This window comes from Syngnathus scovelli, chromosome 11, assembly GCF_024217435.2.
Source record: "Syngnathus scovelli strain Florida chromosome 11, RoL_Ssco_1.2, whole genome shotgun sequence".
Classification (NCBI taxonomy): Eukaryota; Metazoa; Chordata; class Actinopteri; order Syngnathiformes; family Syngnathidae; genus Syngnathus; species Syngnathus scovelli.
The window spans coordinates 2,689,527-2,716,376 of NC_090857.1; the positions used below are offsets into that span (position 1 = coordinate 2,689,527).

The following is a 26,850-nucleotide window of genomic DNA, read 5'->3' on the forward strand; positions in this document are numbered from 1 at the left end:
AATGGCTGGCACGTCGTCCAATAAAATGAAGGGGCGAGCGAGCGGAGAAAGTATCCGAGCGTTTAGCAGCCCGCATCGGTGTGACACGTGTTACCTGTCGGCAGTTGCCCGAGCGCCCACGCGCCGTTGGCTGCACACAATTATTGCCTCCTCACAGGCTTGAAAGGAGCTGTCAAAAATAATATTGTCTCTCTCCGACTTGCGGTAAATAAAAACTTTTAAGCTCTTTTCTATCGAGCTGCCGCTTTTTCTCACATCATCACACGACAATTGGATTCAAATGACGTCAGTGGAAGCATCGCGGCCATCGGCTCTTTTGGGATCTTAAACCTATACAAAAGGTTTCAAGATGGAATTGGGTTGTTCTTCTGGGAAAACTGCAGATTCTGGAGGCTCGGTCAATCAATCAAGATGACTGACAGAATGAAGAGTGATCAGCATCAGCAACCGTGGTGGACCCACAAAAACGTGTGGGACGAAGCAAAGGCCACTTCCTGTAAAGCCATCTTCTTATGTGGCTACTGGCAAGCGTCAGACAACGTTTTATAACTTATTGATCCTTCTTCTGTGGAGGACTTTGCTAAGGATCAGTTATCTGCTCTGTAACATGAAAAGCTGGAGTTGAAGGAAGGATCTGTGATAGATTGTTTCTTGTCTGAAATCACTGAGCTCCTGCCACATCCTTCTTTTCCACTGTAGGCAGAAAACTCTGTACGTAGCATTTTGCATTTGAGAAAATAACCTCCTTGCCTGCTTTGCTTTTCGTTCCAAGTTTAGCTTTTTTTTTTTGGGTGGCGGGAGGGTTCATTACTCAATTAAGTACTTTTCAACACCTTGCTTTTTTTTCTTTGTATTGACAGCTCCTTTTTTTCCCTCTTTTTTAAATGCTCACAGGGGCAAATTACTGCCTCTGTGTTAAGTGGACGTGTCCATCAAATACAAACAGCTCTGAACTTCTTTTGTTCACTACCAATACCATCTACCAATATGGAAGGAGTGCACGAGTTGGTTATAGAAATTGAGCACAATAACTGTCTGTGTGGTTTGTGGGCCAATATTCTATTCCTCCTTAAGGCTTGTAAAGCTATGTGGTGAACATTGGAGATGGTCCTGAAGTCCAGAGTTACAGGGCGATCTTTCATTTGGCTGCCATGACCAGGGACTAAGATGCTGCAGAGCGAACGTGGTCTTTGCTACCTGAACCTGCCAGATGTAATCTATCTATGCCTGCTTACATTAATTTGCCTTCCTTTCCCTAATGCGCTTTGGCCCAATTAACACAGTGGCTCTTTTAGCAGTGGAGCTTGGTGGGGTGGGCTTGGGGGTTTATGGGTGGGTGGCGCATGTGTCAGAGTTGCACTTGGCTGCATCCTCACTCCGAGTGCCTTCCCAAACGGAGGGCCAGCTGTGAATACCAATGCTTGCCGCTTCCTGCAAAGAGTGATAGGATACGTATTCCCACCGTTTGGCTTCCCCGAGCGAGACATTTTAGAAATGCATCAACTCCCGAAGGTTAAAGAAGGTGAAAGAAGAAAAGCCCTTAAAGGCACGCAAGAGTGCACAATTAGAGGAGTGCAATGGTGGGGGGTGAATGGATTTGTGTCGTTTGGAAAAGGTGCTGCTGCTTTATGTACTTTTACAAGGAACATCAGAGTCATTTGCTTCCATTCTCACTCATCACTGCCATCTTTGCAAAAACTAAGACCATCATTAAGCATCAGTGTTTTGTTCTGATTTAATGCACCACATAGCAGTTCAACAAGTACAATGATATACTTGACACACAATATACATGCGGGAATACACAACAATCCAGCTAATTGGAATTAGCCACAGGACATGACACATGTCCTATTGATCACTGTAAATGTCGCCACAGTAGGCAACAAAGGTGCTGAACGCTGAGAACCTGTGATTAGCAGAATACAATGCCCTTTTAGTAGTTCAATCAGAACATATTTCATCAGCCCCAAATATGAAATTTGGTTCAGAGACAGCTCGGTACTTGTCAGTCTTGCATGAATTGTGAAATGGTTTGACTGCGTCAGAAAATGAGCAAAAGAAGCAGCGCACAGCAGGAACCAATCATTCCTCAAGTGTTAAAAGGTTGAGTGAAATGCACTGCGAGGGTTGGCTCATCGTCTCCCATCCCATTAAAAATAATGCCTTCCAAAAACATTCATGATGCTTAATTTTGCCAAACGTCAATCAAGGAAATGTAATCCGGTGCGGTGCAGGTTTCATTACAGCGCTAATATGCTAATAATTAATTAGGGAAATGTTTGCAATGCCACCATACAGCGTGGTTGTACAACATAAGCGAGGTGCAGCCAAGTGAAGAAATTACAATACATTTCTGTCAATTACACTTCACAGTAAAGATAATTGACCTTAATTGACTTCCAACAGGAGGATATGAGTTGTACAGGACGGTACAGGACCTCACTAAAGTTTGTCCCATCTCTGTTACCCCATGCAAAAGCGAAATCTCTGATGTTTTTGACCTTATTTCATGATTTTAATCAGGACACCGACGCCCTCTCGAGCACGTAATCGGCTTTGGGCGTGTCTCTCCTCGTTCTCCTTTGTTTGACGGTAAATGCTGGAGGAGCCTTTGCTTGACTCGCCAATATGCCGTCACTTTTTTCGAGAGTTGCCTCGCCGTGGAGGACTTTGATGACTCCGTCGAAGCGTGCATCTTAAGAGGGCTGAAACAAAGCATGTCGGCAGCGGGCTGGCGATGCAGGCGGCAGGGGGTCTGGCAGGACTTTAATCCGGGCCGCAGCGCTGATGAATAGCCGCCAGAGTTTCATTCTTACCGCTGCGCTTGGCTGCTGAACGCTGATGGAAATCCTGCGTACCCATAAGGTCCTTTTGATGCTATAGCCAAGCAAGGATCATGGCCCCCGGCGCCAGGCCTGTTTGGGGGCCAAACTGTTGGCCAAGTAGGTGCTTGGTGTCAGGGTCCAGGTAGTTTTGAGCCAGTGTTTCCAAACTCGTGGTCACATTAGGCCACAACAAAGGCATCTAACTGCTGCTGTATTAACACAGACACTCATTGAAAGAGAGTTTCCAGTTTCCCGTTGATCTCCGCTCGCTTGACACCATCTTGTCATACCGAATCATTGAGGCTCAAGATTTGCAGAGGGAAAATCTCAAGATGAAACCATGTAGAACAAATGTCCCTGAAAGCTAAGATTGGATTTCACAAAGGGCAAGAAAGCCTCCAGGGACAGTTCGGACATGCCTTGCTCAAGGGCAGCTCCTTAAGGTCACCATGCAGTCGAATGTAATGCGGGTGAAATTCAATTAAGACGCACGTCCTGTCCTTGGGTTTTGGGCCTCTGCGCCACACTTCATTTTTCCAAAGTGCGTCGCCTCCATGCCTGTGAGTCGCGTGATGATTGGGCTCTAACATTCTGACTCGGTCGTGCTAAATAGCAAAGCGTGCGGGACTTGAGTCACAATTTTAGGACTTGGGACTATTGGCTAAAACTGAAGACTTGACTTTGACTTGATATAATTACGGAGACGCGACTTGAGTTAGACTTCAACATTGCGTAACTTGACAGTAGGAATCTGCTAGCTAGAACACACGAGACACGAGTGTAACTGATGTAACTTCTTAAATAGTTGCCCCCCCTCTCCTTTCTCTGATGTCAAGGCCAACCAGGTCTCCAACTTGTACCTCTGAAAGCCTTTGAATGTGCAGCAAGAGTGACGCAGGAGACATACAGCGTCTCAACTTCACCCTTGCTGAATTTTGACATTCAGAGCAGCCATTTTCTCCACGCCACCTTCCCTCATTTATCGCCAGCGCTCGTGACCCGCGCTCAGGCGAAACTTCACTCGCAGAATGCAAAAACGGCGATGGACCGAGCTACTCGCTGCCCCCCCCACCTCCTTCAGCGTTACCACGACAACTTGCTGCTTCTGAGACCCTTTGTTAATATGCCACCTGAGTCTTGTGTTGCTTATTAAAGACACAATAGAACATCTCCTTTGTAAATACAAACAGACACTTTGTAAATGGGGAACCCGAGGTGAAAATAACATGCAGACACTGTTTATCCCAAATGGTATTTCCGTGTAAAACAATGATTCCGCTGCAAGCAGGCTTGTGCGCAAATCAGAATATAAAGTAGCATAGAAGAAGATAAACTGCTATTTGGAAGATTGCTTTTTTTGGTGGACGGTAATCAACTCGGAGCATTTGGTGGGGAGGGTGGTTTGTATTGGCCTAGCGCAGGTGTCCATTTTGCTTTACAAGGCAAACAAATAACCCGTCTGAGCAGAACAGACAAGTTCTGACACGGCCCGAATGTATTTGTGTCTGCCGCCGATTTGGCGAATTACACGCCCGTCCGACGTTATCTACTTGGCCAGCGCTTCATTTGTATTCCGGGCTTTTGTGCGGACGTTCAAATGTGAGAACCTATAACATTTAGCTAACAGGCTCTCATTTATCTCCCTGAAAGTACCGCAAGAAGAAAGCTTTGTATTCATTCAGTGGTTTTTACACTCTTTGACACTCAACGGAGGTCAATTGTTAATGTGACGGGCTTTAGAAGAAGCTTCATTATTTTGCAGTGACAATAAAATAGATATGGTGAGGGTGAAGCGAGTGAAGCCACGACTTTCTCTGATTGGCAGAAGTCTCAGTCTCTAAGATGACTTATTTGTCATCTTTGGCTGAGAAAAGCCTCTTCCGACCCCCATCATCTCCGCCCGACCTTCAAGTGTCAGCGCAGATATCGCAAATTCACCCCGCAGTCGATGATGACAAGATGTTTTTGAAATGCACTTAGCAAGGAGCCAGATGGCTGAGTTATTTCTACATGACTGACAGGAGGGATGCAATTACGGCTTTCTTCCCAATGAATCCACCCAGTTATGTCAAAATGATCCTTTTTATAACATCTAAACGGATATCAATGAATAATAAACACACACGGATCAGGAAACCTTTAAGGTAGGACATAATGCATCCTCGAGTGGAAGTAATAGTAATCAAAGTCATCTGTGTTATAAGATTCATGAGCTTTATGGAAATTTAACAGGGGAGCATGCTACACGTGATCTGATCATTTCTTGGTGAAGCAGCATGTGGTTCTTTGCTCGAGGATATTCCTGAAAAGCAGTATGTGTGGATTCCGAGATACGAGCTGTTGTCCATTTTTGCTCGTCATATAGTTCTTCCAAAGAACATCTTCAAGGTGTTTATTGCCACAACCAGTTTACCGTCAAACTGAAAATTCTATGTTGTGTATTTAAATCACATTTTCCTGAAAGTCAGCTAGCTTAATATAATAAAATCATAACCAGGCTACCAGTTAGCGTACGTGCCTCAGTCTTAATAAGCGGACATACAGTATATGATGGGAATACTCAAAGGCATGTTTTCTTTATCCTCTGAGAAAAATGACGACTATTACTGTTTATATTATACCTCACCCGCAGCAAATGCACAATGACCAATGACTGAAACTACTCCAGGATAATACGTCAAGACAGCTGCGACGTTTACCGTTTTGAAGTATGCTTCCACTTACTGCAGGCTGCTTCATCGTTTTGAATGAGGTTCATAATGCCCCCCCTTCCTCAAAAAAGCATCAAAAAGCCAAAGAAAAATGCAAAAGCAGGCCTAGAGTTAATCCTTTCATGAGAGTTTCACATTTGAAATTCAGTCGACATCTTAAGAAGCTTTACTGGCAACAGTGTTTCGCTTTGCGTCTTGTGTTGGCACCTCCCACCTCTTCTGCCCTGATTATTTAAGTCTTCACAAGTCTCCTGAGGAAACACACACGCTCGCTAACGATGCATTTATCTTCCTCACATCAGCGATCGTGGCCAGCTCGCCGATTCACGTTTTATCTTTCTGTGGCCGTGAAATGCCCATGGTTCGTATTCTCGGGAGGCCGCTTCCCTGAACCTCCTCTTGTAGTCTCACCTCGTTTGTGTGTTTGTGTTTTAACGCTTTTAGAGATCAAAGACTCATCTGGCATCTTTAATGGATTTTGATTTATTCCGAATAATTAATAGGATTTTACGGATTGTAGTTACTTGTGGTCCTGCTAGTTGTGAAACTGGCCGACTGTCAAATCGATTCTAATTTGGATTGACTACAAATTCAATCCCCTCTTCTGCATATGTGCCTGAATTTGGTCATTAAAATGCATGCATAAATGCATTTTAAAATAGAAATATTCCAAAGATATGGATTTTCTTGACAAAACCTCAAGAAAAAGAAGCCTTCGGTCGCTGCGTGCATTCAAAGTTCCAAAGTTGTAACGCATTGGAACTCATTTGCTGCCACGACTTGATTTTACTGGTACGTGTGCACACCTTGCCGCCAGTCTTAAAAAGAACCACCAGCAGACTCCATTTTAGGGAAATGGTCTATTTTCAGTCCTTGATCGTTTTGATGAATAATGTATTCAAACTTAAATAAGCCTTTTTGAGGGCCGGCGAGGGAGGATGATTCGTCAAATATTCATTTGGACTGAATATTGGCTGTAAATGTACCATTTTGTTTGCCTGAATAAGTGCAATACTATGAAACATTTTTGAAAATGCATTTATCAATTTAACTTGACCGTTGGAAAAAAACCTTGAGCGGCGTATGTTTGCAAACCATGCTTGGAAAGCCGAGCCATGTAACAAAGCCGACCGATGACAAACGAACACTTTCCTGTCAGGTTGCAACAAAGGTGGTCATAAATCACAGCGCCCCGCAGCAAGCGACACACATGGGTGGCGCTTCGTCGGCGGATGTCTTTTGTTTGTCCCGCGTGCATTTTGGCAAATTGCTATTATTAGTGCGACAAAGACGAGCACGGCGCCCTCATTAGATGGTGTCGTTCCCGCGGCTGAAAACAAGCCGGAGCCCTGCCAGTCGCTAATATGTGCCAATTAAACACGTGACCGCACCGCACAAATGGACTTAGGTTGAAGACAAATGGATTTTTCTTTGTCTCTTCAGCTACACTAATAAATTGCAATTTCAGTGTCATTAAAAGTGATGCAAGGCATCCGTTGCTTGTTGCCATCTGCACAAATGATCACAATTCACCACCAGGGAGGTTTGGTGCTACAACACGGGCCTCTTAATGAGAAAGACACATCCCGCCCTCGCCACTGCGAGGAAAACTGATATGACCTTTGGTGCGATTCGTGGCACGCACATGGAGGCCCGTTCTAGCCTGGACATATGGAGAGACAGGGCCGGTTTGGCAAGAAGGCAGCGCGTGAAATTCATGACGGGATCACGACTGGCTTGCATGGAAATGTTGAGTTTGCGCAAAGCAGAGTGGGCTGCGACTCCTCCAGACGTGAAGCGCCCTGACGAGTGCATCATCCGTGGAATTTGCTCTTTTGAAAACTCCCCATCCTTTCCTGCATGGTTTCCTCCAATGGAAAATCGTCATTCCCCCACCCGTATGTTGCACTGAATTGCCCATAATGCCTTTCTGCACCAACAGGAATGAACCATTAGACCTTTTAAAAACACACATATACACATATATATATATTTACTTATATATTCTTTATATTTATATATGAGTGGTTAACAGAGGTTAGTATCAGGTTCAGCGTTGGAATCTGGGTTCCAACACTCCTCTGTAGAAAGCAAAGTCAGCATTATCATCTTCAAGCTGTCACGCTGAGCACCTCTGCTGTCAATGCAACAAGACAAACGTTCATGACTCCAGACTGCTGTGTATGTGGCTTTGTGTCAAGTGCGTATGTGGCTTTGTATCAAGTGTTAGGGATTTTCTCAAAGCGGAGGATAAGCGAAGGTTTAGTCATTCAACTTGACTCTGGAGACAAGAGCCCTCCAACACCGCTGATTTGATTAGCATTTGTTAATGAGCACGTTAAGAATGCACTCATGTGACAGTATGTCAATGCGTGTCTTTCTGCACCGTATCGGGTTGTTGTTACCTTGTTTTCCTTGGCCTTAGCTGGAATACAAAATGGAACAATTCCACTCGATAAAATAGTTTCGAGTCTCGCTATGATACGGATTCTCACGGATTGTAACTTGATGCGAGGTTGGCTAATTTGGATTCTCAATCATTCATCACACACCAATTAGCTTAGGCTAGAAATAATGCACTTTCGATACATTTCCAATCTTTTTTTTCATGACAGAACATAGATGGAAAGATAGCAGGTCTCAGGCCTCACAAATGACAAATAAAATCTCTTTCAGAAGTTTCTCCTGGAAGAGCGAAAGGGGGTGTAATTCAAATCTTTTCTTCCATTTCTCACCCCCTGAGGTTCTCATGTCATTTCATAGTAGTCGTGCTGCTGTTGACATGCATCAGTGGAGACCGAAGACGGACACCAACAACATATAAAGCAGGGGTCACTGACCTTTTGGAAACTGAAAAGTACTTCTTGGCTAATGCGAAGGAAACCCATTTCTAAAAAGCACTTTTGTTAGGCAAATGATAAATATCCGCATGCAACGCTTTACAGCTATAAGCCATCAGATAATTATTGATCTTATGCCAGCTGTACCAAATTCGGCTATGTAAGCCATTCAACTACTCGAGGTCCTTCCTGAGATGTTTATTTGCTAAAAGGCAAGCTGTCCGTTCTTTGCAGCTCGCAGAAACATTATACACACCAGGAGGACTGTCGTTCGCAACCATTATGAAGGATGACTTGAGACATCTTTGCGCGCAGGTGGCAAAACTTTACCAGATGGGACGGAATTTAAGTCATTAGCTGCGTCTTTTTCTGCTTTACACACTTAAAATCCATGAACATCTTGTGGTTTTTCCTTCAAGTTCCACATTAAAGTGTCCTTCATCCCCCTCCCTGCGCGTGTCTTGGCAGGATATTTGACTGTTACCATCGAGCCGCTGCCTCCTGTAGTGGTGGGTGAGACCGTGACCCTCAAGTGCAACTTCAAGACCGACGGGAGGCTCCGGGAAATCGTTTGGTATCGGGTAAGTGCAGCAGTGCTTCTGTCATTCGCTTTATTCTGACAACACATAAAAGAGTGAGGTGTCAAATCAAGTTAATTTATATAGCCCTTAAATCACAACAAGACGCAAAAGGGCTTCACATGTGCAAAATTGGCAATTATTCTCAACATACCTTGATCTTAACTCCCAGGAGGGCAAGGAAAAACTCCAGGATGATCAGGCTACGATGGATGCAGAGAGGCCACATAGAACACATCATGTAAAACAATCCAAATAAAAAGTAGACGTCCATATTCAAAGTGACGAGCTGCCGGAAGGTGCCCAAGAAATCCAGCCATTTTCAGTTTGGGTGTCACCTAAATTGGGGCAGGGCAGAGAACACAAACTCCAGCCGGATCAGCCAACACAGGTTAATTAAATGCCATAGCATAAAAATGTGTCTTTAATCGTGTCTTGAATGTTTCTACTGAGACAGAAGGTGCATTCTTTTTCAGTTGTAATTATGAGCGAATATTAGAAGCATCAAAATGATTCGATTCATCGACAACTAGTCAATTATCAAAATAAAGGGCAACTAACAATATAACAACAATAAACCCTAATCATGGGTGAGATGGTTTAGTAATACAAGTTAATGCAAAAAGAAAACTTGATGGACTAGTCGATAGAATAATCAAATCTAACAATATTCGACAGTGATATTCCCAGTTGAAACGGTTTCAATCACAAATAAATGGTGCCAACACAAAACTAGCATTTAATTAATTTTCCGAGATACCTTTAGTGAAACCCCTGAAGCCCAAGGTAACTAGTCAGTTCAAGATGTGCCCGCTACAAGTAAGCCTGCAAGTGGATGATAGATTTTCAACACCTGGTTAGTCACACCTTCTGGCTCTGATTGGTTGTTTTCCCTCGGGTGCGGGTGTTTCTTGCAAATCCAATTGGAGTCACAAGCTGGGGTCAGGAAAGGGATGATGTTTATTTACAAAGCATTTTAATCATGTACTATTGACTCATACCAACCGTTCAAACAAATGCAACAAAAAATGATTTGATCAGACTGAACCATTTCATCAGGACCTTTATTGTGACGCAGCAACTCCGTCTCCCATGTGCGCAGTTCCTCTGTCATGTCAAACTTGAGACTTTTACTTTAGCCAGCTGTTCGGAGGCGTCCCTGACTGTCACCGCCGTTGCTTAATAGTTCACAGCTGGCGATTCGACGGTTATTAAAGTCCCGAGCGGTTTACTATGCCGCGTAACTGCTGCCAGTAATTAAATTTCTGTTGGGCAGATGAAGAAGAAAAAAAAAAAAAACACAGTGTATGCCTGTAGGAGTTTATTTTGGGCCATAAAACCACTGCATGAAATTAATACGCGTGTGTTGGCTGATTTGCGGCCTCACATTCTTGCCTTTATAGCTTCAACTGCTCAATAACACCAACATGGATTATCTTTGTCAAAACAGGAGGAGTCTTAATGAGGCTTGCGCGTGCTTCACGCCAAATAAGACGATTGTCGTCGTCAGACTGTGCTTTACTCTGTTGTCTTATTTTTTACACTTGGGATTTAAAATATTGCCCGATGTGGGTCATGCAGCTAGGTCACCTGGTTCTGAATACAAAGCTCAGCTGTATTATTTGTTTCCTCTTCTAAATTGAGGTGGGTGTTATCATAGTTACCATGGTTACGGTAACCTTTTTTTTTATGGCTACGGCACAAACCTTAATCTATGTTTTGGACAAAAGTCTCCCCGCAATTGCTCTCGCAGCAAACAACAATCAGCCGCTGTGGAAGTCTGAAAGCACAAAACCAATTTGGACTTGCAGCTGGAAAGGAGGGCACAGCTGCACCCCACCCCACCCCACCCCATCCCCCTCCTTGCAACACCCATGTTGGGCTCAGCTATTCACCTGTTGACCTCATTCATTGTAAACGCATCCTTGAAGTATTTTTGTGTATTTCCTTTTTTACAACATGCTACATTTCAAATCAACGAGACTGCTTTGAACGGGCCAATTGGCGTTTGACCTCATCAGGATAAGTGACAGCAAAGTGTCAAAGGATGGCATGTGAATGAAATGTTTCCGTTGTTGGCTGACCAGCGAGCGTCCCACCCCTGTGGCACAATGCCGTGGTCTTGTTGTGACAGAGGAAGCAATACTCTACACTTGTCCACTAACACTATGATTATGCGGATGATTCAGCTTGCTCACATCAGTACCGGGATCATGCTTTGCCGTACGACAGTCACAGTGTCACTCGAGGGCTGAGTCATAGTGACAGAAGAATTCCAACAGTCATTTATCATCACTCTTTTCATAGTTAAGAATGCGACAATAAAATAGGTTGGATGCTAAATCTACGACCCAAAACTCTTTTTGATTATCTACTTCAGAAACTGTGCTTATATGACTACGATACTAAAAAAAAATTGGCAGTCCAACTAGTAATATTGATTTTTCCGAGCAGAGTAAAAGCTACCATTGTATTCAATAACACAAACAACAACATTGTTAAGCCGAAAATGAATGTTTGTTAAGTCATACTGTGAGATAGTAATAAATTCAAATACAGCCAAATACTGCATTCAGGTTGTCTAAGCTGGAGATCAGCCCATCAACACATCAACCAGAGTACATCACTAAGACAGTTTGTACTTTCTTCTGTCTGCAATCATTTGAGAATCGGCCTCGTCAAGGTCAGAAAGAAGTCACGACTATACCACTGATGACATTCCTTTATGCCATGCCGTACATCATTTCATCAGACGGCGAGAAAATCGTGTCCAGTTTATGAAGACGGCCGCATCAGAAGGCTGCGTTCTCACGAGGAATGCGAAGAGGTGGTTGCAAAAAGCGGCCCCGTCGTCTCTCGGGTGGCCTCGACTCAGCATAACCATTGCTAAATTATAAATCAGCGGCTCCGGCTCGGCTGCCAAACTTTCTTTTAGTCTCAGCCTTTTATTTGACTAAATAGTGTTGACTTCTCGTTTTACCTCCGGTTCCAGAGGAACCCGGGCTGACACTCACCTGGGGAATACTTCTGTCTAATCGAAGCTCAGCCAATCAGCCCGACTTGCGCTCAGACGGAATATTTCATCGCCGGCGGCTTCCGCATTCTGACATATTCTGTTTGAGGATTTTCAATGCTTCCAGACTGCGGTCGGAATAAACGAGCGTGCGCGTCAAGATAAAGATGATCGCTTTAGAGAACCTTTTAAGCCACAATTAATCACAACGCTCTTCAACTTTATGTGCGGAACAAGAGAGATAACACTAAAGGATTTGGGTCCCTTTCACATTCAACACTTTTCCATTTTGTTCCCAGTGGGCGTATGAGGTTTTTTTTTTTTTTTTTTGCAAAGTGAAATGTGAGGACTTTCAAACTTGACGCCTGCCTTTTCAACAAATTGAGATTCAAATTTGACAAAATAATTTGTGCACTTTTCAGTCTGCAGTATTAGAGATAAAATGCTCATAAATAAAACCTTGGACCTTAATAACTCGGCGCCGAGGTTAAATTAGTTTGTGTAATGTTTGACAAAGTGCGACGTTTCAAGTTTTGTGGAGCGGCTTCCACCACAGTGCGGAAACAGATTGCAGCCATTAGTCACTTTGTAGGCGTTGCGCTCTCCAAATGCGGCGTTTGCCGCCGTTCCTCCCTGCCGACTTCTTTGCCGTGATCCTGTCAGCTCACAAACGTTACCCACGTGCATTTATAGCCTCGCCGCCCAGCTGTGTACGGACACGGGCCATCTGTCTTAATTGCTCGGAGAACAACACAAGGATTATATTTGGAAACATTTCCACGCGCTGACCTGAGTGTAAGTGCAAGCACAGCGTCAACATCAAGACAAAAAATAAAAACAAACGGACAGTGGGATGAGACACTTGATGCCCACACACAGGCTCAGTGCATCTTCTTTGGTCCACAAATTTCCTTTTGGCCCAGATTTGGACAAATCCAATTAAGGATGTTTACAGACAGGGTCCAAGCTCAATCTCGCATCCATGCAAATGACTTGTCCGCTGACTGCCAAGAAGCACATGAGTTACCTGAGGCCAGTGTCACGCTGGCTTGCTGTCCCTCGACTGACTTTCAAATGTGTTGTTTGGTTAGTTTTTTGAAATGCCGCCACACAGTTCAGCTAAGAAGAAAAAAGTGTCTATGACGAAGAAGTAAGAAATTCAAATGATAGGAAAAGCAACCCAGAAAATCTAATTCAAATTTTACTGCTATAAACGTGCATCGCTGATTTGAGATGCAAGTGGTACGATTTACTTAAAATTTTGCACATTACGGTGGCAGGAAACTGATCGTCCTTAACGACACATTTCGGAGTATACGTCCTCGCCTTAGGTATTTAATCCAGCTTTTACTCGAAATTTCAGGTCATTGGATTTATCCTATTTCAAAGGGGCTCGCTGTACTTTCAGATACAGGAGTTGTTTGTTTTTCCTAATCCTGTTTCTCACTTTGTGGAGAGACGCAGGCGTAGGCCCACTTCGAAGCCAAGTTCAAAATCTGCAAGAAAGGGTTGCCCAGGCAACAGTCAGCTCGCTCACCACTCTCCTGTGGCGCCAGTTTGGGGGTCCAACTTGGCGCCGATGCTTCGCCCTGGGTAGAATTGAGTGGGAAGCGTCTCCTGCACACTGAGTGAGTCATGTGACACAACTCTTCAAAATATATTTTCCACATCTGTTTGGCAAATAGGAGAAAATGACCAACCAGACTGCATTATAGATCCATTTCTAAAGATTCGTGCAAAATTGAAAGGAGTGAAGTGTTTTCACTTTAGTGGTGATATATAGCGGACAGGCAAAATGAATACAGTATATCAAATATGTTTATTATATAAGAGCAGCAAAGACGCACGACTCGACGGCGAATATGGAGCCCCGAAGAGGAGACGCAGTGATGCGGATCATTGCATCGCCACCTCCCTCCCGGGAGGCAGTTAAGCAGCCTGCTCTACACGGATGATAATTACACATTTCATGTCAGCAAAAGAGGACAGCGGGCCTCCTTTTCATCCCCAAATGCTAATAGCAACAAGGAGAGCGGTCGTGGGCCACTAATGGATGCCACTGATGTGAAAATGGGATGCTTTCTTGCTCGTGCCACCCAGACTAAATAATGTCTTCTTTGTTCCTGCCATCTCCAAGTACAAAGCGCATCCCCTCCGACTAATTAACGAGATCATTTGACTTTTCCTAATGACGCTTTTTCTCTTCAGCTCATAGCAGCAAATAATAGTTTACGCAGGATTAGCATATGAAATATAAACAAATCTCCTCAGTGTGTTAGGTGAAATCCTAGTGAGGTACTCGATGAAATAGTGAAAATCTGAAACATTCTAGTACTTTTGTGATTGATAACGTGACTATTAATATCAGTAGATTGAATTAAATTAAATGTCTCGCAAGCAGTTGCATTTCGTTATATGTATATATAAATAATATTTTAGAAACATTTTGGCACCATTCGATTCAATGGCGAGAATTCCAACTAACTTATTGCAAGTGTCCCAAGGATTTTCATGAATTAATCACCTACCACACTGCTGTTGTTTTGATTCTTTTCTTTTTCTAAGCTCCGTCTTCTTCCAAATTTATAATCCTCAAACCCAAATCATCCCGGCTTTCAAAAATCCATTCTTATCACTACAGAAGGACCAAACAGAAAAGTGATTACTTGGTGATTAGGAGTGGATCAGAGCACTTTTTGTGGCATTTGCATTGGATGTGGACATCATCTCCATGCCAGATGAGCTTCAGAACACTGTTCCCATGGTTAGTTTTTTTTTTTTTTTTTGTAATGAGCCAACGACTGGCTCTGTGAAGACTCCCTTCTTGTGTTCAAGATGATTCTTCACACAAATTAATCACCTTTTTCCAGACCCAAGCGGATCAAAAACCCACAAAATATTTCAGAGCTTTGTGACTCACTCAGTAGCGCCCTTGGAAAGTTGGAAAAAAATATATTAATCACAAAGACTGCATGAAATTAGTCAATTTTGGATAAAGTTTGTTTTGCCTATGCAATGGCGTCAGAGTTTGGCAATCACTGCGAGGAGTCACCTTGAAAAAAATGGAATGTATTAATTCAGACTTGCACTTCAACTTCTCTTCATGTGTTTATTTAAGAGAAGATAAAATCTCCTTTATTGAACCCTGAAGCGAAAATTAAGTGAAACAACAGCACAGATCAAGGCAGCACACAGCAGAAAACAAAAACAATCAAAACAAACAAAGAAACAATACAAATATCTATTAATAAGAACTACAAACATTCAAAGGGAAGTATTTAATGGGCCTGCTCGCTGCTGTGCTGCAGTCCAAAAATTGCCTTTATTTCCGAAAAGGAAATAAATTGAACCGGTCAGACAGTCGAGCAATTTCTCTTTCATTTGGAAAATACAGAAATTTGGGTTTGGGGTGACGATTATGGGTCCCGCTCAGACGTTGAGCAAAGGATGTCGTGATGCAGCAGATGGCCAATGCTTGGTCCGTGTTTCTTAACAGTTGAAAAATGAGCGGCTTTGCAAAGATCAAATCTGAAATGTTACGTAATTAGCGGCTTTTAAGTGAATGTCTCAGCAATCCGGGGATTATCTTGCAAGAAACAGTCGTCAGGCTGATAAGTCACTGATTAATTTCAAGCAAATAAAAAAAAAATTGAAATCATTCTTACGCGACTTCAAATCAAAATTAAAAAATAGCCCCCCGTTGGTTTCAATTTGATTTTCAAACAGAGCCATGACGCTGATACGAATCAAAAGGCGGCTTTTAGTTGGAAGAAGCGAGAGTTGATTCGTGAATTAGGCACTGGGTACGCATGGCGGCGGCTTTGAAAATGATGTAATCGCACATTTATGTGATCCAGTCACGCAATTGCATCAGCGGGAAATATTAACAGTCCATGATGCAACATTTGTGCAGCAGCAGAAAGCTTTTTCCTCGAAACGACGGAGCCTTTGTATTTTATGAGCCCAAATAACGGATCAACGTTATCAACTGATCCAAATGTTTGCGTATTCAAGGACATCAGCTGGCGGCCTCTGATCCACACGTTGGGTGGGCCAACCTCGCTATCAGCGGTCTGATCACTTATCAGCACCTGCTAAAGACCGCCGGTTAATAAGCATCGATCGGGGAACGTACGTCGCATCTTCATTCACACGCCAAGATGGTAAATATCTGAAACAACTTGATGTTGTTTGACTTTACGCTCGTCTTTGAAAATCCTGATTTGCAAATCGTTGCGTTGAATTGTGAAGCACGTATCTGTCGGTATTCCCAAATGTCTCGGGGATAACCCCCGCTCCATCTTTGTTTTCATCTTTGTTTTCATCTTTGTTGTTGTTGCAGCTTTTGATGCCATTGAGAAATGGCTTCGGGCTAAGATGGCCTTCTCGAAAAGGACTCGCTTGATTCTGTTCACGCATCAAAACACACTCTTTGCACCGACACTCAACTTTCTGGCACCCGCAAGAGTCGATTGATCCAATAACAATGTGCCTTAGAATCATGTGTGCCTTTTACATGGATGTCAAATTGAAGTCTGACTCATTTTCTAGACTTGTTTGTTCATGTGAAGTCATGCACCTTAAAACCCTGGATTGACATTTTCCCAAACTGATGTGTTTCTTGAAACTTCCCTTTATAATCCGTAAAATACGGTAGTTGGATGGTTTTCATTGAACCATTAATTTCGACAAGAAACGGTTCATTAATTGACCACCGTTTGTTTCTGTTTCATCCTAAAAAGCAACTGCTACAGAATATAATTCTGCCATGTCACTGTTACGGGAGTGTGCGAGAACAAGCGCTCAAGACTTCTCTTGAAATTGATGTCTTTTGAGTCTTCTCAAATGACCACTTCTCACGCAAAGCACTTTACGCTCCGACTTGCCGCTCTGCGACATGCGCACGACCCGATGCTTTTGAACGTGACATTGTTTTGAAATGGCTTTTTACCAAGCACATTTCGCAATCTCCCGTGACATCTGCTTGAGTGTTTGTGCTAATTTAGCTGAAATTCCAACTAAAAGTGTCACTTTGCATTTTGTTCACTTTGCTCAAACATCATTGGAGTTTAAAAAGTCACGTGAGTTGACAATACGTTTATTCTAGTTTGATAGATTCCAAAACGTCTGGGCATTGATTTCATGTTGAATCAGACAAAGCGACTCCATTCCAGATTAACAGCACAAGACTACCAACATTGCCACACTATCCCGAGTAACGCACGACCCCTTCACTAATTACACTAATAATGGCGAGAAGGTCCACTGGCACTGCGAGAAGCGGGCCGATTTTGCAGCCAAGAAAAAAAACAATTAGCGAGAAGCTTCTCCTCCCCAGTGAATTTAATGCGAGTGCAGAGAGATAGCTTTTCTAATAGATTTTGGTCGGTGTAAAATGAGACGCTGACCTCGAGGTTTGAGACTCTTAACTGCATCAGAGGAGTGGGCCCCAGCGGGGGGCCCAAAGGATATTCATCCAGGACATCACAAAATTGCTCCTCGTGGTCATTAACGCCGAGCGCCTCCGAAGGTTCCAGATTGCATCACTCCAGTCGAGTTCCTTTTTTTTTTTTTACAAAAACATAGCGAGGGCCCCCCAGACATGAGCGCGAGGCTCTGCGCTTTTAATCACTTCAGCTTGTCACGTACTTTCTTATTTTTACGCTGGAGTCAGGACTGAACAAATGGCGCTGCGAGTTCATTGCCCTCCTCATCAGCTCGCCACTTTGCACAAGTGCACTTGTTCTGTCAGCCAATGAGCAATTTGGTCACCTGGAAGAACGCTAGAGATCACTTAAAGCAGCGGTCAACACTTCATTTCCTACCCTGATGGCTTTTCACGACGTAGATTGTACAGTCGAGGAAAACGGGTAAAATCAGCTTGGATCGAAAACCGAGTCGTGGTTCACTTTACACAGTTGAAGTATGAAAATCAAATTTATATTTCCTAAAGTTTTTGTAGTCAAAATTCATACACAGTTAAATGTCTTATATTCATCCGAGCCATTGCATGTATCAACATTTTCCATTTCAGAGAAGCAAATCGAGTCCGATGGTTGTCAAGGCCCTGTCAGTTTCAAAAATTAGCATTTTACAAAGGGACCTAGACTCATAATAACCCTCTTCACATTTTCAGGCTTTCAAAACAACAGGTGGTGCATGCGAGAACACTGTCACACAAGAAGCCTCTAAGTGGTACAAAAAATGGCTTTTCTGCAAAAACATGTTTTTATAGTCCAACAAAGACATCACGGGAAATGTCAGCCAAGCTTCAGCAGTTCCGGCAACTTTAATTGGTCAGGACTGGCAAGGCTTTCTTTGTTGACCTGGACATGATCCGAACCGCCCACATACATGAACAACTATTTGTTCCATAAAATTGTCCTGATTTATTGGCCAGCAGGACACATTTTTCTCCTTGATCAAAACCGCTGTGACTTTACGAAAATCATAAAAGTCAACCAAAATCCTGGAATTGAGAGAGAAGACTCACAACATCCCAAATAACCTTCAGGTCACATAGAAACTACAAATTGTAAATATTGATACAAAGCTGCTCTAAGTTAAGGAACAGCTGAATCTTGCGCTTGATGTATGATAAATGAACGTCGCTTTGAGGCGTCCTAGTTAAGATAAAAGCATTTTGTTTGCGTCTTGATTTAGAGCGGCAGCAACAAGTCTCAAATCTCGATGTTGTCGGGGAGAAAACGCTGTTTGGTATGGAAGCGACAAGGCTTGCATTGCTCTTATGAAATATAGATATCGTGTCTGGAGATATTTTTATTTCACACGTTACTGCTGTGACTGTTCATTCAGAATCCCAAAGCAGCGCCGCTGTTAGTTTTGAAAGGTGTTTGGTCTCTCGACTTTATCACAGAGCCATAAATTGCTATTTAGATGATAAATGTCAAGTGAGTTTGCTTTCTAGGGGTAGAAGAACAAGCGCTGCTGTATTTCACATTGTTGATGAACTTTTCAGCCGTCTGAAATCCGCAAGGTGGTTAATCCAGACGGCGCCATCAGCAATGTCGATGACTGCTTTATCTTTGTAAGTCATAAGTGGTTAGCATTTTACTTATTTTGACAGACAATGAAAGACTAGGTCGGAAAACACTCATGGTTGACACGTCAGTAAAACCACCATGAGCAAATGCACGAGGGCATGTCGTCAAACTTACTCAAAAAGCTGGAGAGGCGATATGAAATCCTCCATTTTTTTACGAGTGGATAAAAAGGCGCTATAAAAGCATATGCTATGCTAATTAGGTCTCCATGATTTGCATTTTGATTTGTGGCATTAGCAGTCATTTACCAACAAAATGGCTTACTCTGGCTTAGCCATGTTGACAAAGTAACAGTTGAGCGAGCGCCACTCGTTCAGCACCGTGTACACAAATCCAAAGCACATTGGAAAAATGCTCCTCACTCCACGCTCTCATAAACCTGCATTATAGAAATATTCTCCAAATCTAAATGATTGCCAGTAGAGGGACATGGAGAGCAGGATGATTTATTTATAGTCGGCGCAAAGTGAGAAAAGGTTTGCATCTGCCAGCATGCTCTCGCAAGGAAGTCCCCAATTAAAAACTACATGTTGTAATCTAGCTGGATATAAGCCCGACATAAGTGTCCTGACGTGAGCAGCCGAGCGGAAAATCACTCGCGGATAGATTTCCGCAGTGCCCTTGACCTCGCAAACATATTATGTTCACAAAGTGGCGTCTACATTGTTACTCTATTATTATTTGAACGTGAGAAGCGACAACACCGATTGGGTGCTCTATTTTTTCCCGATGTGGGTATTGTAGTGAATTTTGTGAGTACAGGGAGAAGCGTAAGGTTGAAAGGGCAAGGCTGAAAACAATGCCCATGCGGCAGAGTTGCAGATCTGGCATCCAAAGTGTCTTGTTTACAGCTCTAATTACACCATTCAAATGGACACATAAAAGGCCCGGCTAGGCGGAAAAGCAGTCACGATTTACAGCGTCAGATAAATCTGTCGCTCGGCTTTCGCAATGCATCCTTCGAAAGCTGCGCGGCTATCTCCGACGCAAGCTGTCGCCTCAGCACTATCGGAGCCGGAATGGCGCCCGAACGTACAGCTCAAATTAATTTTGAGGATAAATAGAGTTGGTTTAGCGGTGGCGCTAGTGATAAACTGATAAAGTGAATTGTAAAGTGGCCGAGATGCGCCGATAGGCTTCTGGCTTGCCGGCATCCCCGCTGGTGACAAGACACAAAGTATGATTGGATCTGTTCATATCAAACCTGCTTCAAATTTATTCACTTTCACAACTTTAGGCACATGTAAAAAATATTCAGCTTTCACAAAAACTCACGCTCAACCTTGAGTGACACTTTACAATTTCTTTGCAGGATTGTGTTGATTCAATTCTCTACATGAATTTCTCATTACTTGATGCAAAACAAAAATGTAATGTTAGTTGAGAACTCAAGTGCAGGGAAGTATTTAAAGTGAGACACGAATACAGGAGGTTCTCAAACAAAATAGAAATAAAAAAAAAGTAATTAAGACTCAGGAAAAAATTTAACAAAGTCTAACATAATGCAAAAGTATGAAGGAATCAAAAAGCACACACGACACTACAGGGTGGCACTTCAACAGATTTGCAAACATTTAACCGACGGGCAACAAGGAACACCTGCCTAGCCGAGGACTGCATTGACGAGCACAACACATCCAGAAAAAAAAAAAAAAAAAAAAAAAAACCACGAGATAAAAATGAGATCAAATCTAAATGGGACAACATAGGACAGTTTCTGCAAAGGGAAATGACATTTGCAGTCCAATGCAAATAAAAGTTGTGTTTCCAGAGTATGTGTTGACATTGGCTGGAAAACTTTTACGTCTGACATTAACAAGTCAAATAAGAGGAATTCATATGAAATGCTTGGTTTCTTAGCTTAGCAGAACGCCGTGCCCGAGTCATCCTCATAACAGTTAATTATAAGAGCCTGCCGCTCCAATTGACATCAAGCATGTCTTATTAAAAATGGAAAAGGGCCCATGCCACATTAAGGAATTGAGAATTTTACTCATGCATGAAATGAGCCCGATGCCGAGTGTCGAGCGGACAGCAAAATGCCAAGACAAAGCAAAACGCAGACTTGTCGTTTCTAACCGGCATAATCGTGTCGCTCGGTTGAGACTTTTTCACACATGCAGTCATCATTTTTTTAGGTAGAAATCATAAACTCATTTTGTAATAAGTTTGGATGTACTGAACAAGAAACAAACTCCATTTCAAGGGGCGACATGCTACCCAAGTTGACCGGTAATTGCTCTTATTAAAATGAAACTCCATTTTAATGGATTTGTTCTCCTCAATTGGGCTATTTCAACTTCATCCCACACAAAAACTTCAATATTTTATTCCCCAAGGGTAAATTAAATTACCCCTGTGGCTTATTGCATTTACCTTTTTTACCTTCAAAGAATTTTTTTCTTTCAGATGATACTTGTCTGAGAATTGTCCCAGTGATGAATATCCCCACAATGGGAACAAGGATGACACTTTATCATAATAAACTCAATTACACAATTTAAAGAAGGAGGGAAAATGGTCTATTTTAGTATGGCGACGCTCTCCCCAGCTGCTTTTGTGATGAATGGCTCGAAGAGCGCTCCTCGCGCATTCGTCAAGCAGCACTTGCAGGTAGCGGCTGCGGGGGAGAAAAAAATAGGCAGGCTGCAAACATTCGCGGACTCGTCTCGCCCGTAAAGGCCCTCGGTGCCTTTTCGGAGCATTTGCGTTGCACTCCAAATGACCTCTTTTGAGCTCATTTGATGTATGAAGGAGAAAATGGCAAATGCGACATTCTCAAAACTGCATTGCTAGCAAAATCAAAATGAAAAACATATACAGGCAAAACTTTAAATTGGGTGCACTGCGTTTTTAAAGTCCATTAAAAACATTGAGGGGAGTCAACGCAAACCATTGAAGTGCTATCAATGACCTCAGTGACGTTCCATTAAGTTCACCAGAACGGCGGCTCGTAAACAGGGCTAATGGAGCTTGAGAAATGTTTTCAAAAGTGCATTCTTAAATCATCTAAATTTAATCACCTTCACATTCTAATGAGATCCAACCCAAAAGTTGAACAAATTGAAACCAACTTTTGAGCAGCAACGTTTGGCTCTAAACTTTGTCACCCATATTAAAAGCAAATTTTCATCATCTATCACTTGAGGATACCTGCTTGTGATTGGATCTTATTGAGGCAAATTCTCCAGAAGGAGCCTTGGGATTTGCACCAAAACCAAAACATCTGACTTCTTGTCCAATTTTGTACATGGATCCTTTCAAATGTCATGATGTACCCAATTTTGTGATGAATTGTGAAATTACTTCCTAGGTATAATAAACACAATGATTCCAATCTTAGGCAATTATTAATTCTCCAACGTTGTCAGGATGCAATTCTACAATGGAGCAACCCTGCTACTGCAGCCCAGACTGATAAATACTTATGATTCAGGAAAAACAAAAACTATGTAAATGCTAATATAATGGCCCCTAGACTGCAGGTGTACCTAATGATGTGGATTGTACGTGCTCTTTATAACAAGCAACACGGAGAAGCCGACCTAGTTTGCTGCGCTCTTCACCTCCTTGCAGCTGACGGCCCGTCTCGCTCACAATGACTGCTATAATAAGCACGCCTGCATGTCTCAGATGGCGTTCAATAACTCGCTTGCATAACAGCTAAATGCCCGAATGATACCTCCAACACGGCCTCCGTCTTCCCCTCGGTGGCACACGTAACCTGCGAACGTTATCTGGAAGGTCTGCCTCAACCTTTTTCCTGCTCTAATATCACGTCGGAAACATTGACGCTCAGAAAATCTATTTTCCCTATCTGGAGAGGCGAAACTGGGTCTGCACTGATTTCTGACGGCCCCCCCCACTCGCCAGGTGTGGCCCCATCTCTCCTCGTGATGGGTAAAAAAAAATCCTTGGTACTACTGGCAATGATAAGGGCACACTAATAAAAGTATTTAAATGAGTTCTGTGTCAGTGATTAATAGACAACCATTTTGAAGTCACAAATCATTATTTGACAAGTGTTCCCATAAGTGGCTTCGACTGGGATTAGTATTTGAAAAGTGGTAGGACAGCTCTTATGTCATAAATCAAAGCACTTACAATGTTTTTACGACGTGAAATTTTTATGTGATATATCCAATGTTTTGATAATTTAATCCTACATGATAATAAAATGAGAGAGACCCCCACAGATTTGCTCTCACTTCCTCACTCCACATCCAGACTTGAAGGTCTAAATGTTACGAAGAATTCCAGCCTTTGATTTGTTCTTCTGCGTACGGCAATTATCACCATTTTACCAAAAGACAATGCCCCCCTTTGCGCCTTGCCACCCTTTACACGCTCCCCCCCCTCGCCTGTTTCAAAAAGACCCATAATGTGATAATACCATTAGGCAAATTGGCGTGGATGGGACAAAAAAAGTAGCAAGCTGCTGCATGACAAAGCTCTGATCATCTCCTTTGTCGCGGCATGTCGCAGGCTGCTAATGAGCGGCTCAATAGGAATAAATCTCATTAAGACTTTTTTGTTTCATAATTATTTTTAAGAGTGAAGCAGCTTCTCATTGGCATTCGCGACCAGATTTAGAGATCACAAAGAAAATCGTGTCAAACCGTGATTCCCTCATGCAAATTCAATGTACACTTAAAGAGTTGCTAATTGTGGGTCTCCTTAGGAATATTTCCGGTTCACTATAATAATAGACTTTTGCTATTTGCGGCATCTAGCCGTGGATGACTCGACCGTATTAGGCCTCAGTGTGGTCTCGTGGCCTGCGGTGATGGTAATGCAAAAATTCAGGTTGAATCTCTCTCAGTCGTCCTGTGGCGAATCGGGCCCGATTTCCTCCAGCGGCTGCCCGTGCTGCGGCTTTAAATAGCGTGTGGCCAGACGGGCAGCCGGAGGAAGCTTTGTGTTAACGTGCGGCGTCAAAGCAAAAGCCGAGCCGCTGCGTCTGGAGAGATCTCATGCAGGTCTACCTCATTCTCAGCCACCTGTGGCAGCCTCCCCTCTCAACCCCGAATGCGTTATCTGCCGCCGTCCAGAACAGAGAAGGTGACGCCGCTCTTGCGTGTCGGGGAGGCGGCGTGCATTGTGTGCACGCCGTGGCCTAGATTCTGCGAAACAATCGCAGAGAAGCTTTCCGCTCCTCAACTGATGCTACTTTACGGCAATCAAATGCTATTCTTTGTCGCCGCACGCCCTTCCCGATCGAATTTCCGTCCGCCCACGCACATCCCAATCTGGAGCCTCTTTGCAAGCAATTGGAATCGGGGCAGAGGGCAGACGCAGACAGCCCCCCCCCAAAAGAAAACAGTTATGTAATTATATTTCATAATGCAGTGCTACTATCCGTTGTATTTGGGGATGCTGGAGTAGATGATCAGCATTTTAATTAATATTGATTAACACTGCTTTGTTATGAATTAAGGTAGCACTGTATTTGGCCTCAGGATAGGAAGAAGCAATTTCATGAGGGCCACTACTTCCTTGTTGACATCAAAAACGACCTTGTGGAGCCGTTACAATTGTCATTGCAAAATATTCAAGGACGATGCAAGTTCATGTGTACTATTTTTAGTCTGCGACTCAGCTTCCGTGCTAAGCGTTGCTCTGCTATAACGATTCCTCTGAAGATGTATAAAGATTGCATGATTTAACCGTGGTGCAATCAGGCGATGATATTGGTAATGGCCTACTTTGGTTAACATATGAGCTTCGGAACATATGAAATGTGATTGGCCGTGGACCCACTTATCCCCCAGTTCGCAGCCACCATTATTGTTACCTTCACTTAGCGCCCGCTTCTATTTCTGACACTGGCAAAATGTCACTCTGTGCCATTTTGCACCGGTGCCATTTGACAGCTCGCTCATTCGCTCGCTCCGGTGAACGAGCGTTCACAGACATTGTCGGGAAAGGCTGAACGCCATTGGCCGCTTTGGCTCGCCTGCTGTCAAACTGAGCACGTGCATGCACGTCCGTTCAAATAAATGTGATTTTGGAAATAGCCATGATACAAAAAAAACAAACATGTGATGTGTGAATGCATTTCCAAAAGGGCACTGCCGACTGAGATGCATCCTAGTCCAGAGGTTCAAGATGTAAAGGTTGCACAATTTCAAACAATTTCAAAACACGATTTGCTTTTATTGTTGGGCTGTGTTTTGCTTGCCAAAAGGAAGCCTTCAGTCACTTCTTCCTGGCGACTGTCATGAAGCTAATTTACCGCAAATGGAAACTCAAGCCAATGTGACTCGGACTTGCGTTGACTCGAATCACTGTTTTGATCACTTGACAGGAACTAGGAGACTTGAAACTTGATCAATACTTGGGAGTAAAAGACGTGGGACATGACTTCAGACGAAATGATTTGGTTGAAAGGTATAAAAGAAAATAGAAAATTGATTCTAATATGCCAGCATTGCGAATGACAAGATGTCAAGATTGTGAAGACCGTCAGTCAAGCCCTCAAAAGAGTCGACTCAAACCTTACTTGACTTGGGACGTGCTGAAATTGGAGACTTTGTTGAAACTTGGTCCCATCTCTGTAATTTACATCCAACATCCTACTTTTCGTTTTTGCTTGCTAAACCCTGAGCCAATGATTTTTCTCCAGAGGTAAGCGGTTCTCCGTAAAACATTTGGTTTCTCTTGGAAATATGATTTGTCTTTGTGCGTACACTATAAGGGCTAATCAAGACATTATTTACCCGAGAAAAGAGGATTGGCTTGAAGTGAAGGATACCTTCTAAACTAGAAAAAGGCAAAGATGGCTTGCTTCCAGGCCCACCAAACAATTTTCTTCTTCAAAGCGGCATTAGCGGCTCCATTAAAATCCTGTCAGCCTTTTTTTTCCTTTTATGGCAGCTTGGAGCTTTCGGGTAAGAGAAGAAATCACTGTCATTCACATGCTAAGTGACCTTAGCAATCTTGTGGATGTTAGTGGAATGAAAAAAAAATAAGGATGAGAGCAGCCTTTAGAATATCTTCCTCGGAAAGCCATTATTTGTGCAGAATGCAACACTCAATGCCAATCGTGTCTGCAAGTTCAACCGTGTACACACTAGAGAGACTCCCGGATGCCATCCAATAAACAGATGTTGGATGGGCCGGTGTTGCTCCGATCTCTACGGACGTATCATTCCAGAACATTAATCAATGAGGCAATTACACTCTTCCACTTTGGGCCCCGTGGACAACAGGTTGTGTGCCGGCAAAGCTCAAGGTGCAAAAAGGTTGGCCCCGCCCCATCCATCAGCAAATGAATCACAGGTGTCCTGTCCTTTCTCCCTTTTTTTCTCGCTTCACAGGTCACGGACGGAGGCACCATAAAGCAGAAAATCTTCACCTACGACGCCATGTTTAACACCAACTACTCTCACATGGAGGACTACCGCAGGCGTGAGGACCTGGTCTACCAGTCCACCGTCCGGTAAGCCTCATTTCAACAGTACTTACCCTCCAATATCTAGCTCGACGAGTTTTCTGCACAGAAATACGATACCCCATGAAAAAGTGGACTTCAAAAACCACCAGAAAAAAAATAATAAATGCACATATACCATACGGATACGCTCCACGTAAAGACGAACACTGGCGGATTTTGTCGGATCCACATTTACTGACGCAAATGGCCCTTTTGGAATCTTTTTCAGTGAGATGCTGTCGTATAACTTCAACTTTGCGTGCATTCAGCCCACTTGCACTGTTTGTTAAGAGCATACTGTCGACTCCAGTGAATACATTTGCATAAAAATAGTGAGAATGAGGCATATAGAAAGGCATTTCACGTCACGACTCGGTCGGG

General features: G+C 43.2%; 1 protein-coding gene and 1 long non-coding RNA gene across 3 annotated transcripts in view; one reads left to right on the top strand and one right to left on the bottom strand.

Moving 5' to 3' along the window:
* The window catches only part of igsf21a (immunoglobin superfamily, member 21a), a 94,294-nt gene that overhangs the window by 21,047 nt on the left and 46,397 nt on the right, over window positions 1-26,850 (top strand). For both annotated transcript variants that reach the window (XM_049734078.1, XM_049734079.2), the window contains exons 2-3: window positions 8,848-8,960; window positions 26,354-26,475. In XM_049734078.1, the coding sequence (XP_049590035.1) occupies window positions 8,848-8,960; window positions 26,354-26,475 (235 nt within the window). The remainder of the gene's footprint in view (window positions 1-8,847; window positions 8,961-26,353; window positions 26,476-26,850) is intronic.
* Window positions 8,563-10,342, bottom strand: LOC125977525 (uncharacterized). The gene is made up of 3 exons (XR_007484660.2): window positions 9,718-10,342; window positions 9,112-9,295; window positions 8,563-8,995 (listed from the first exon to the last, which is right to left on the bottom strand). It is a non-coding gene; the product is annotated as an uncharacterized lncRNA (long non-coding RNA).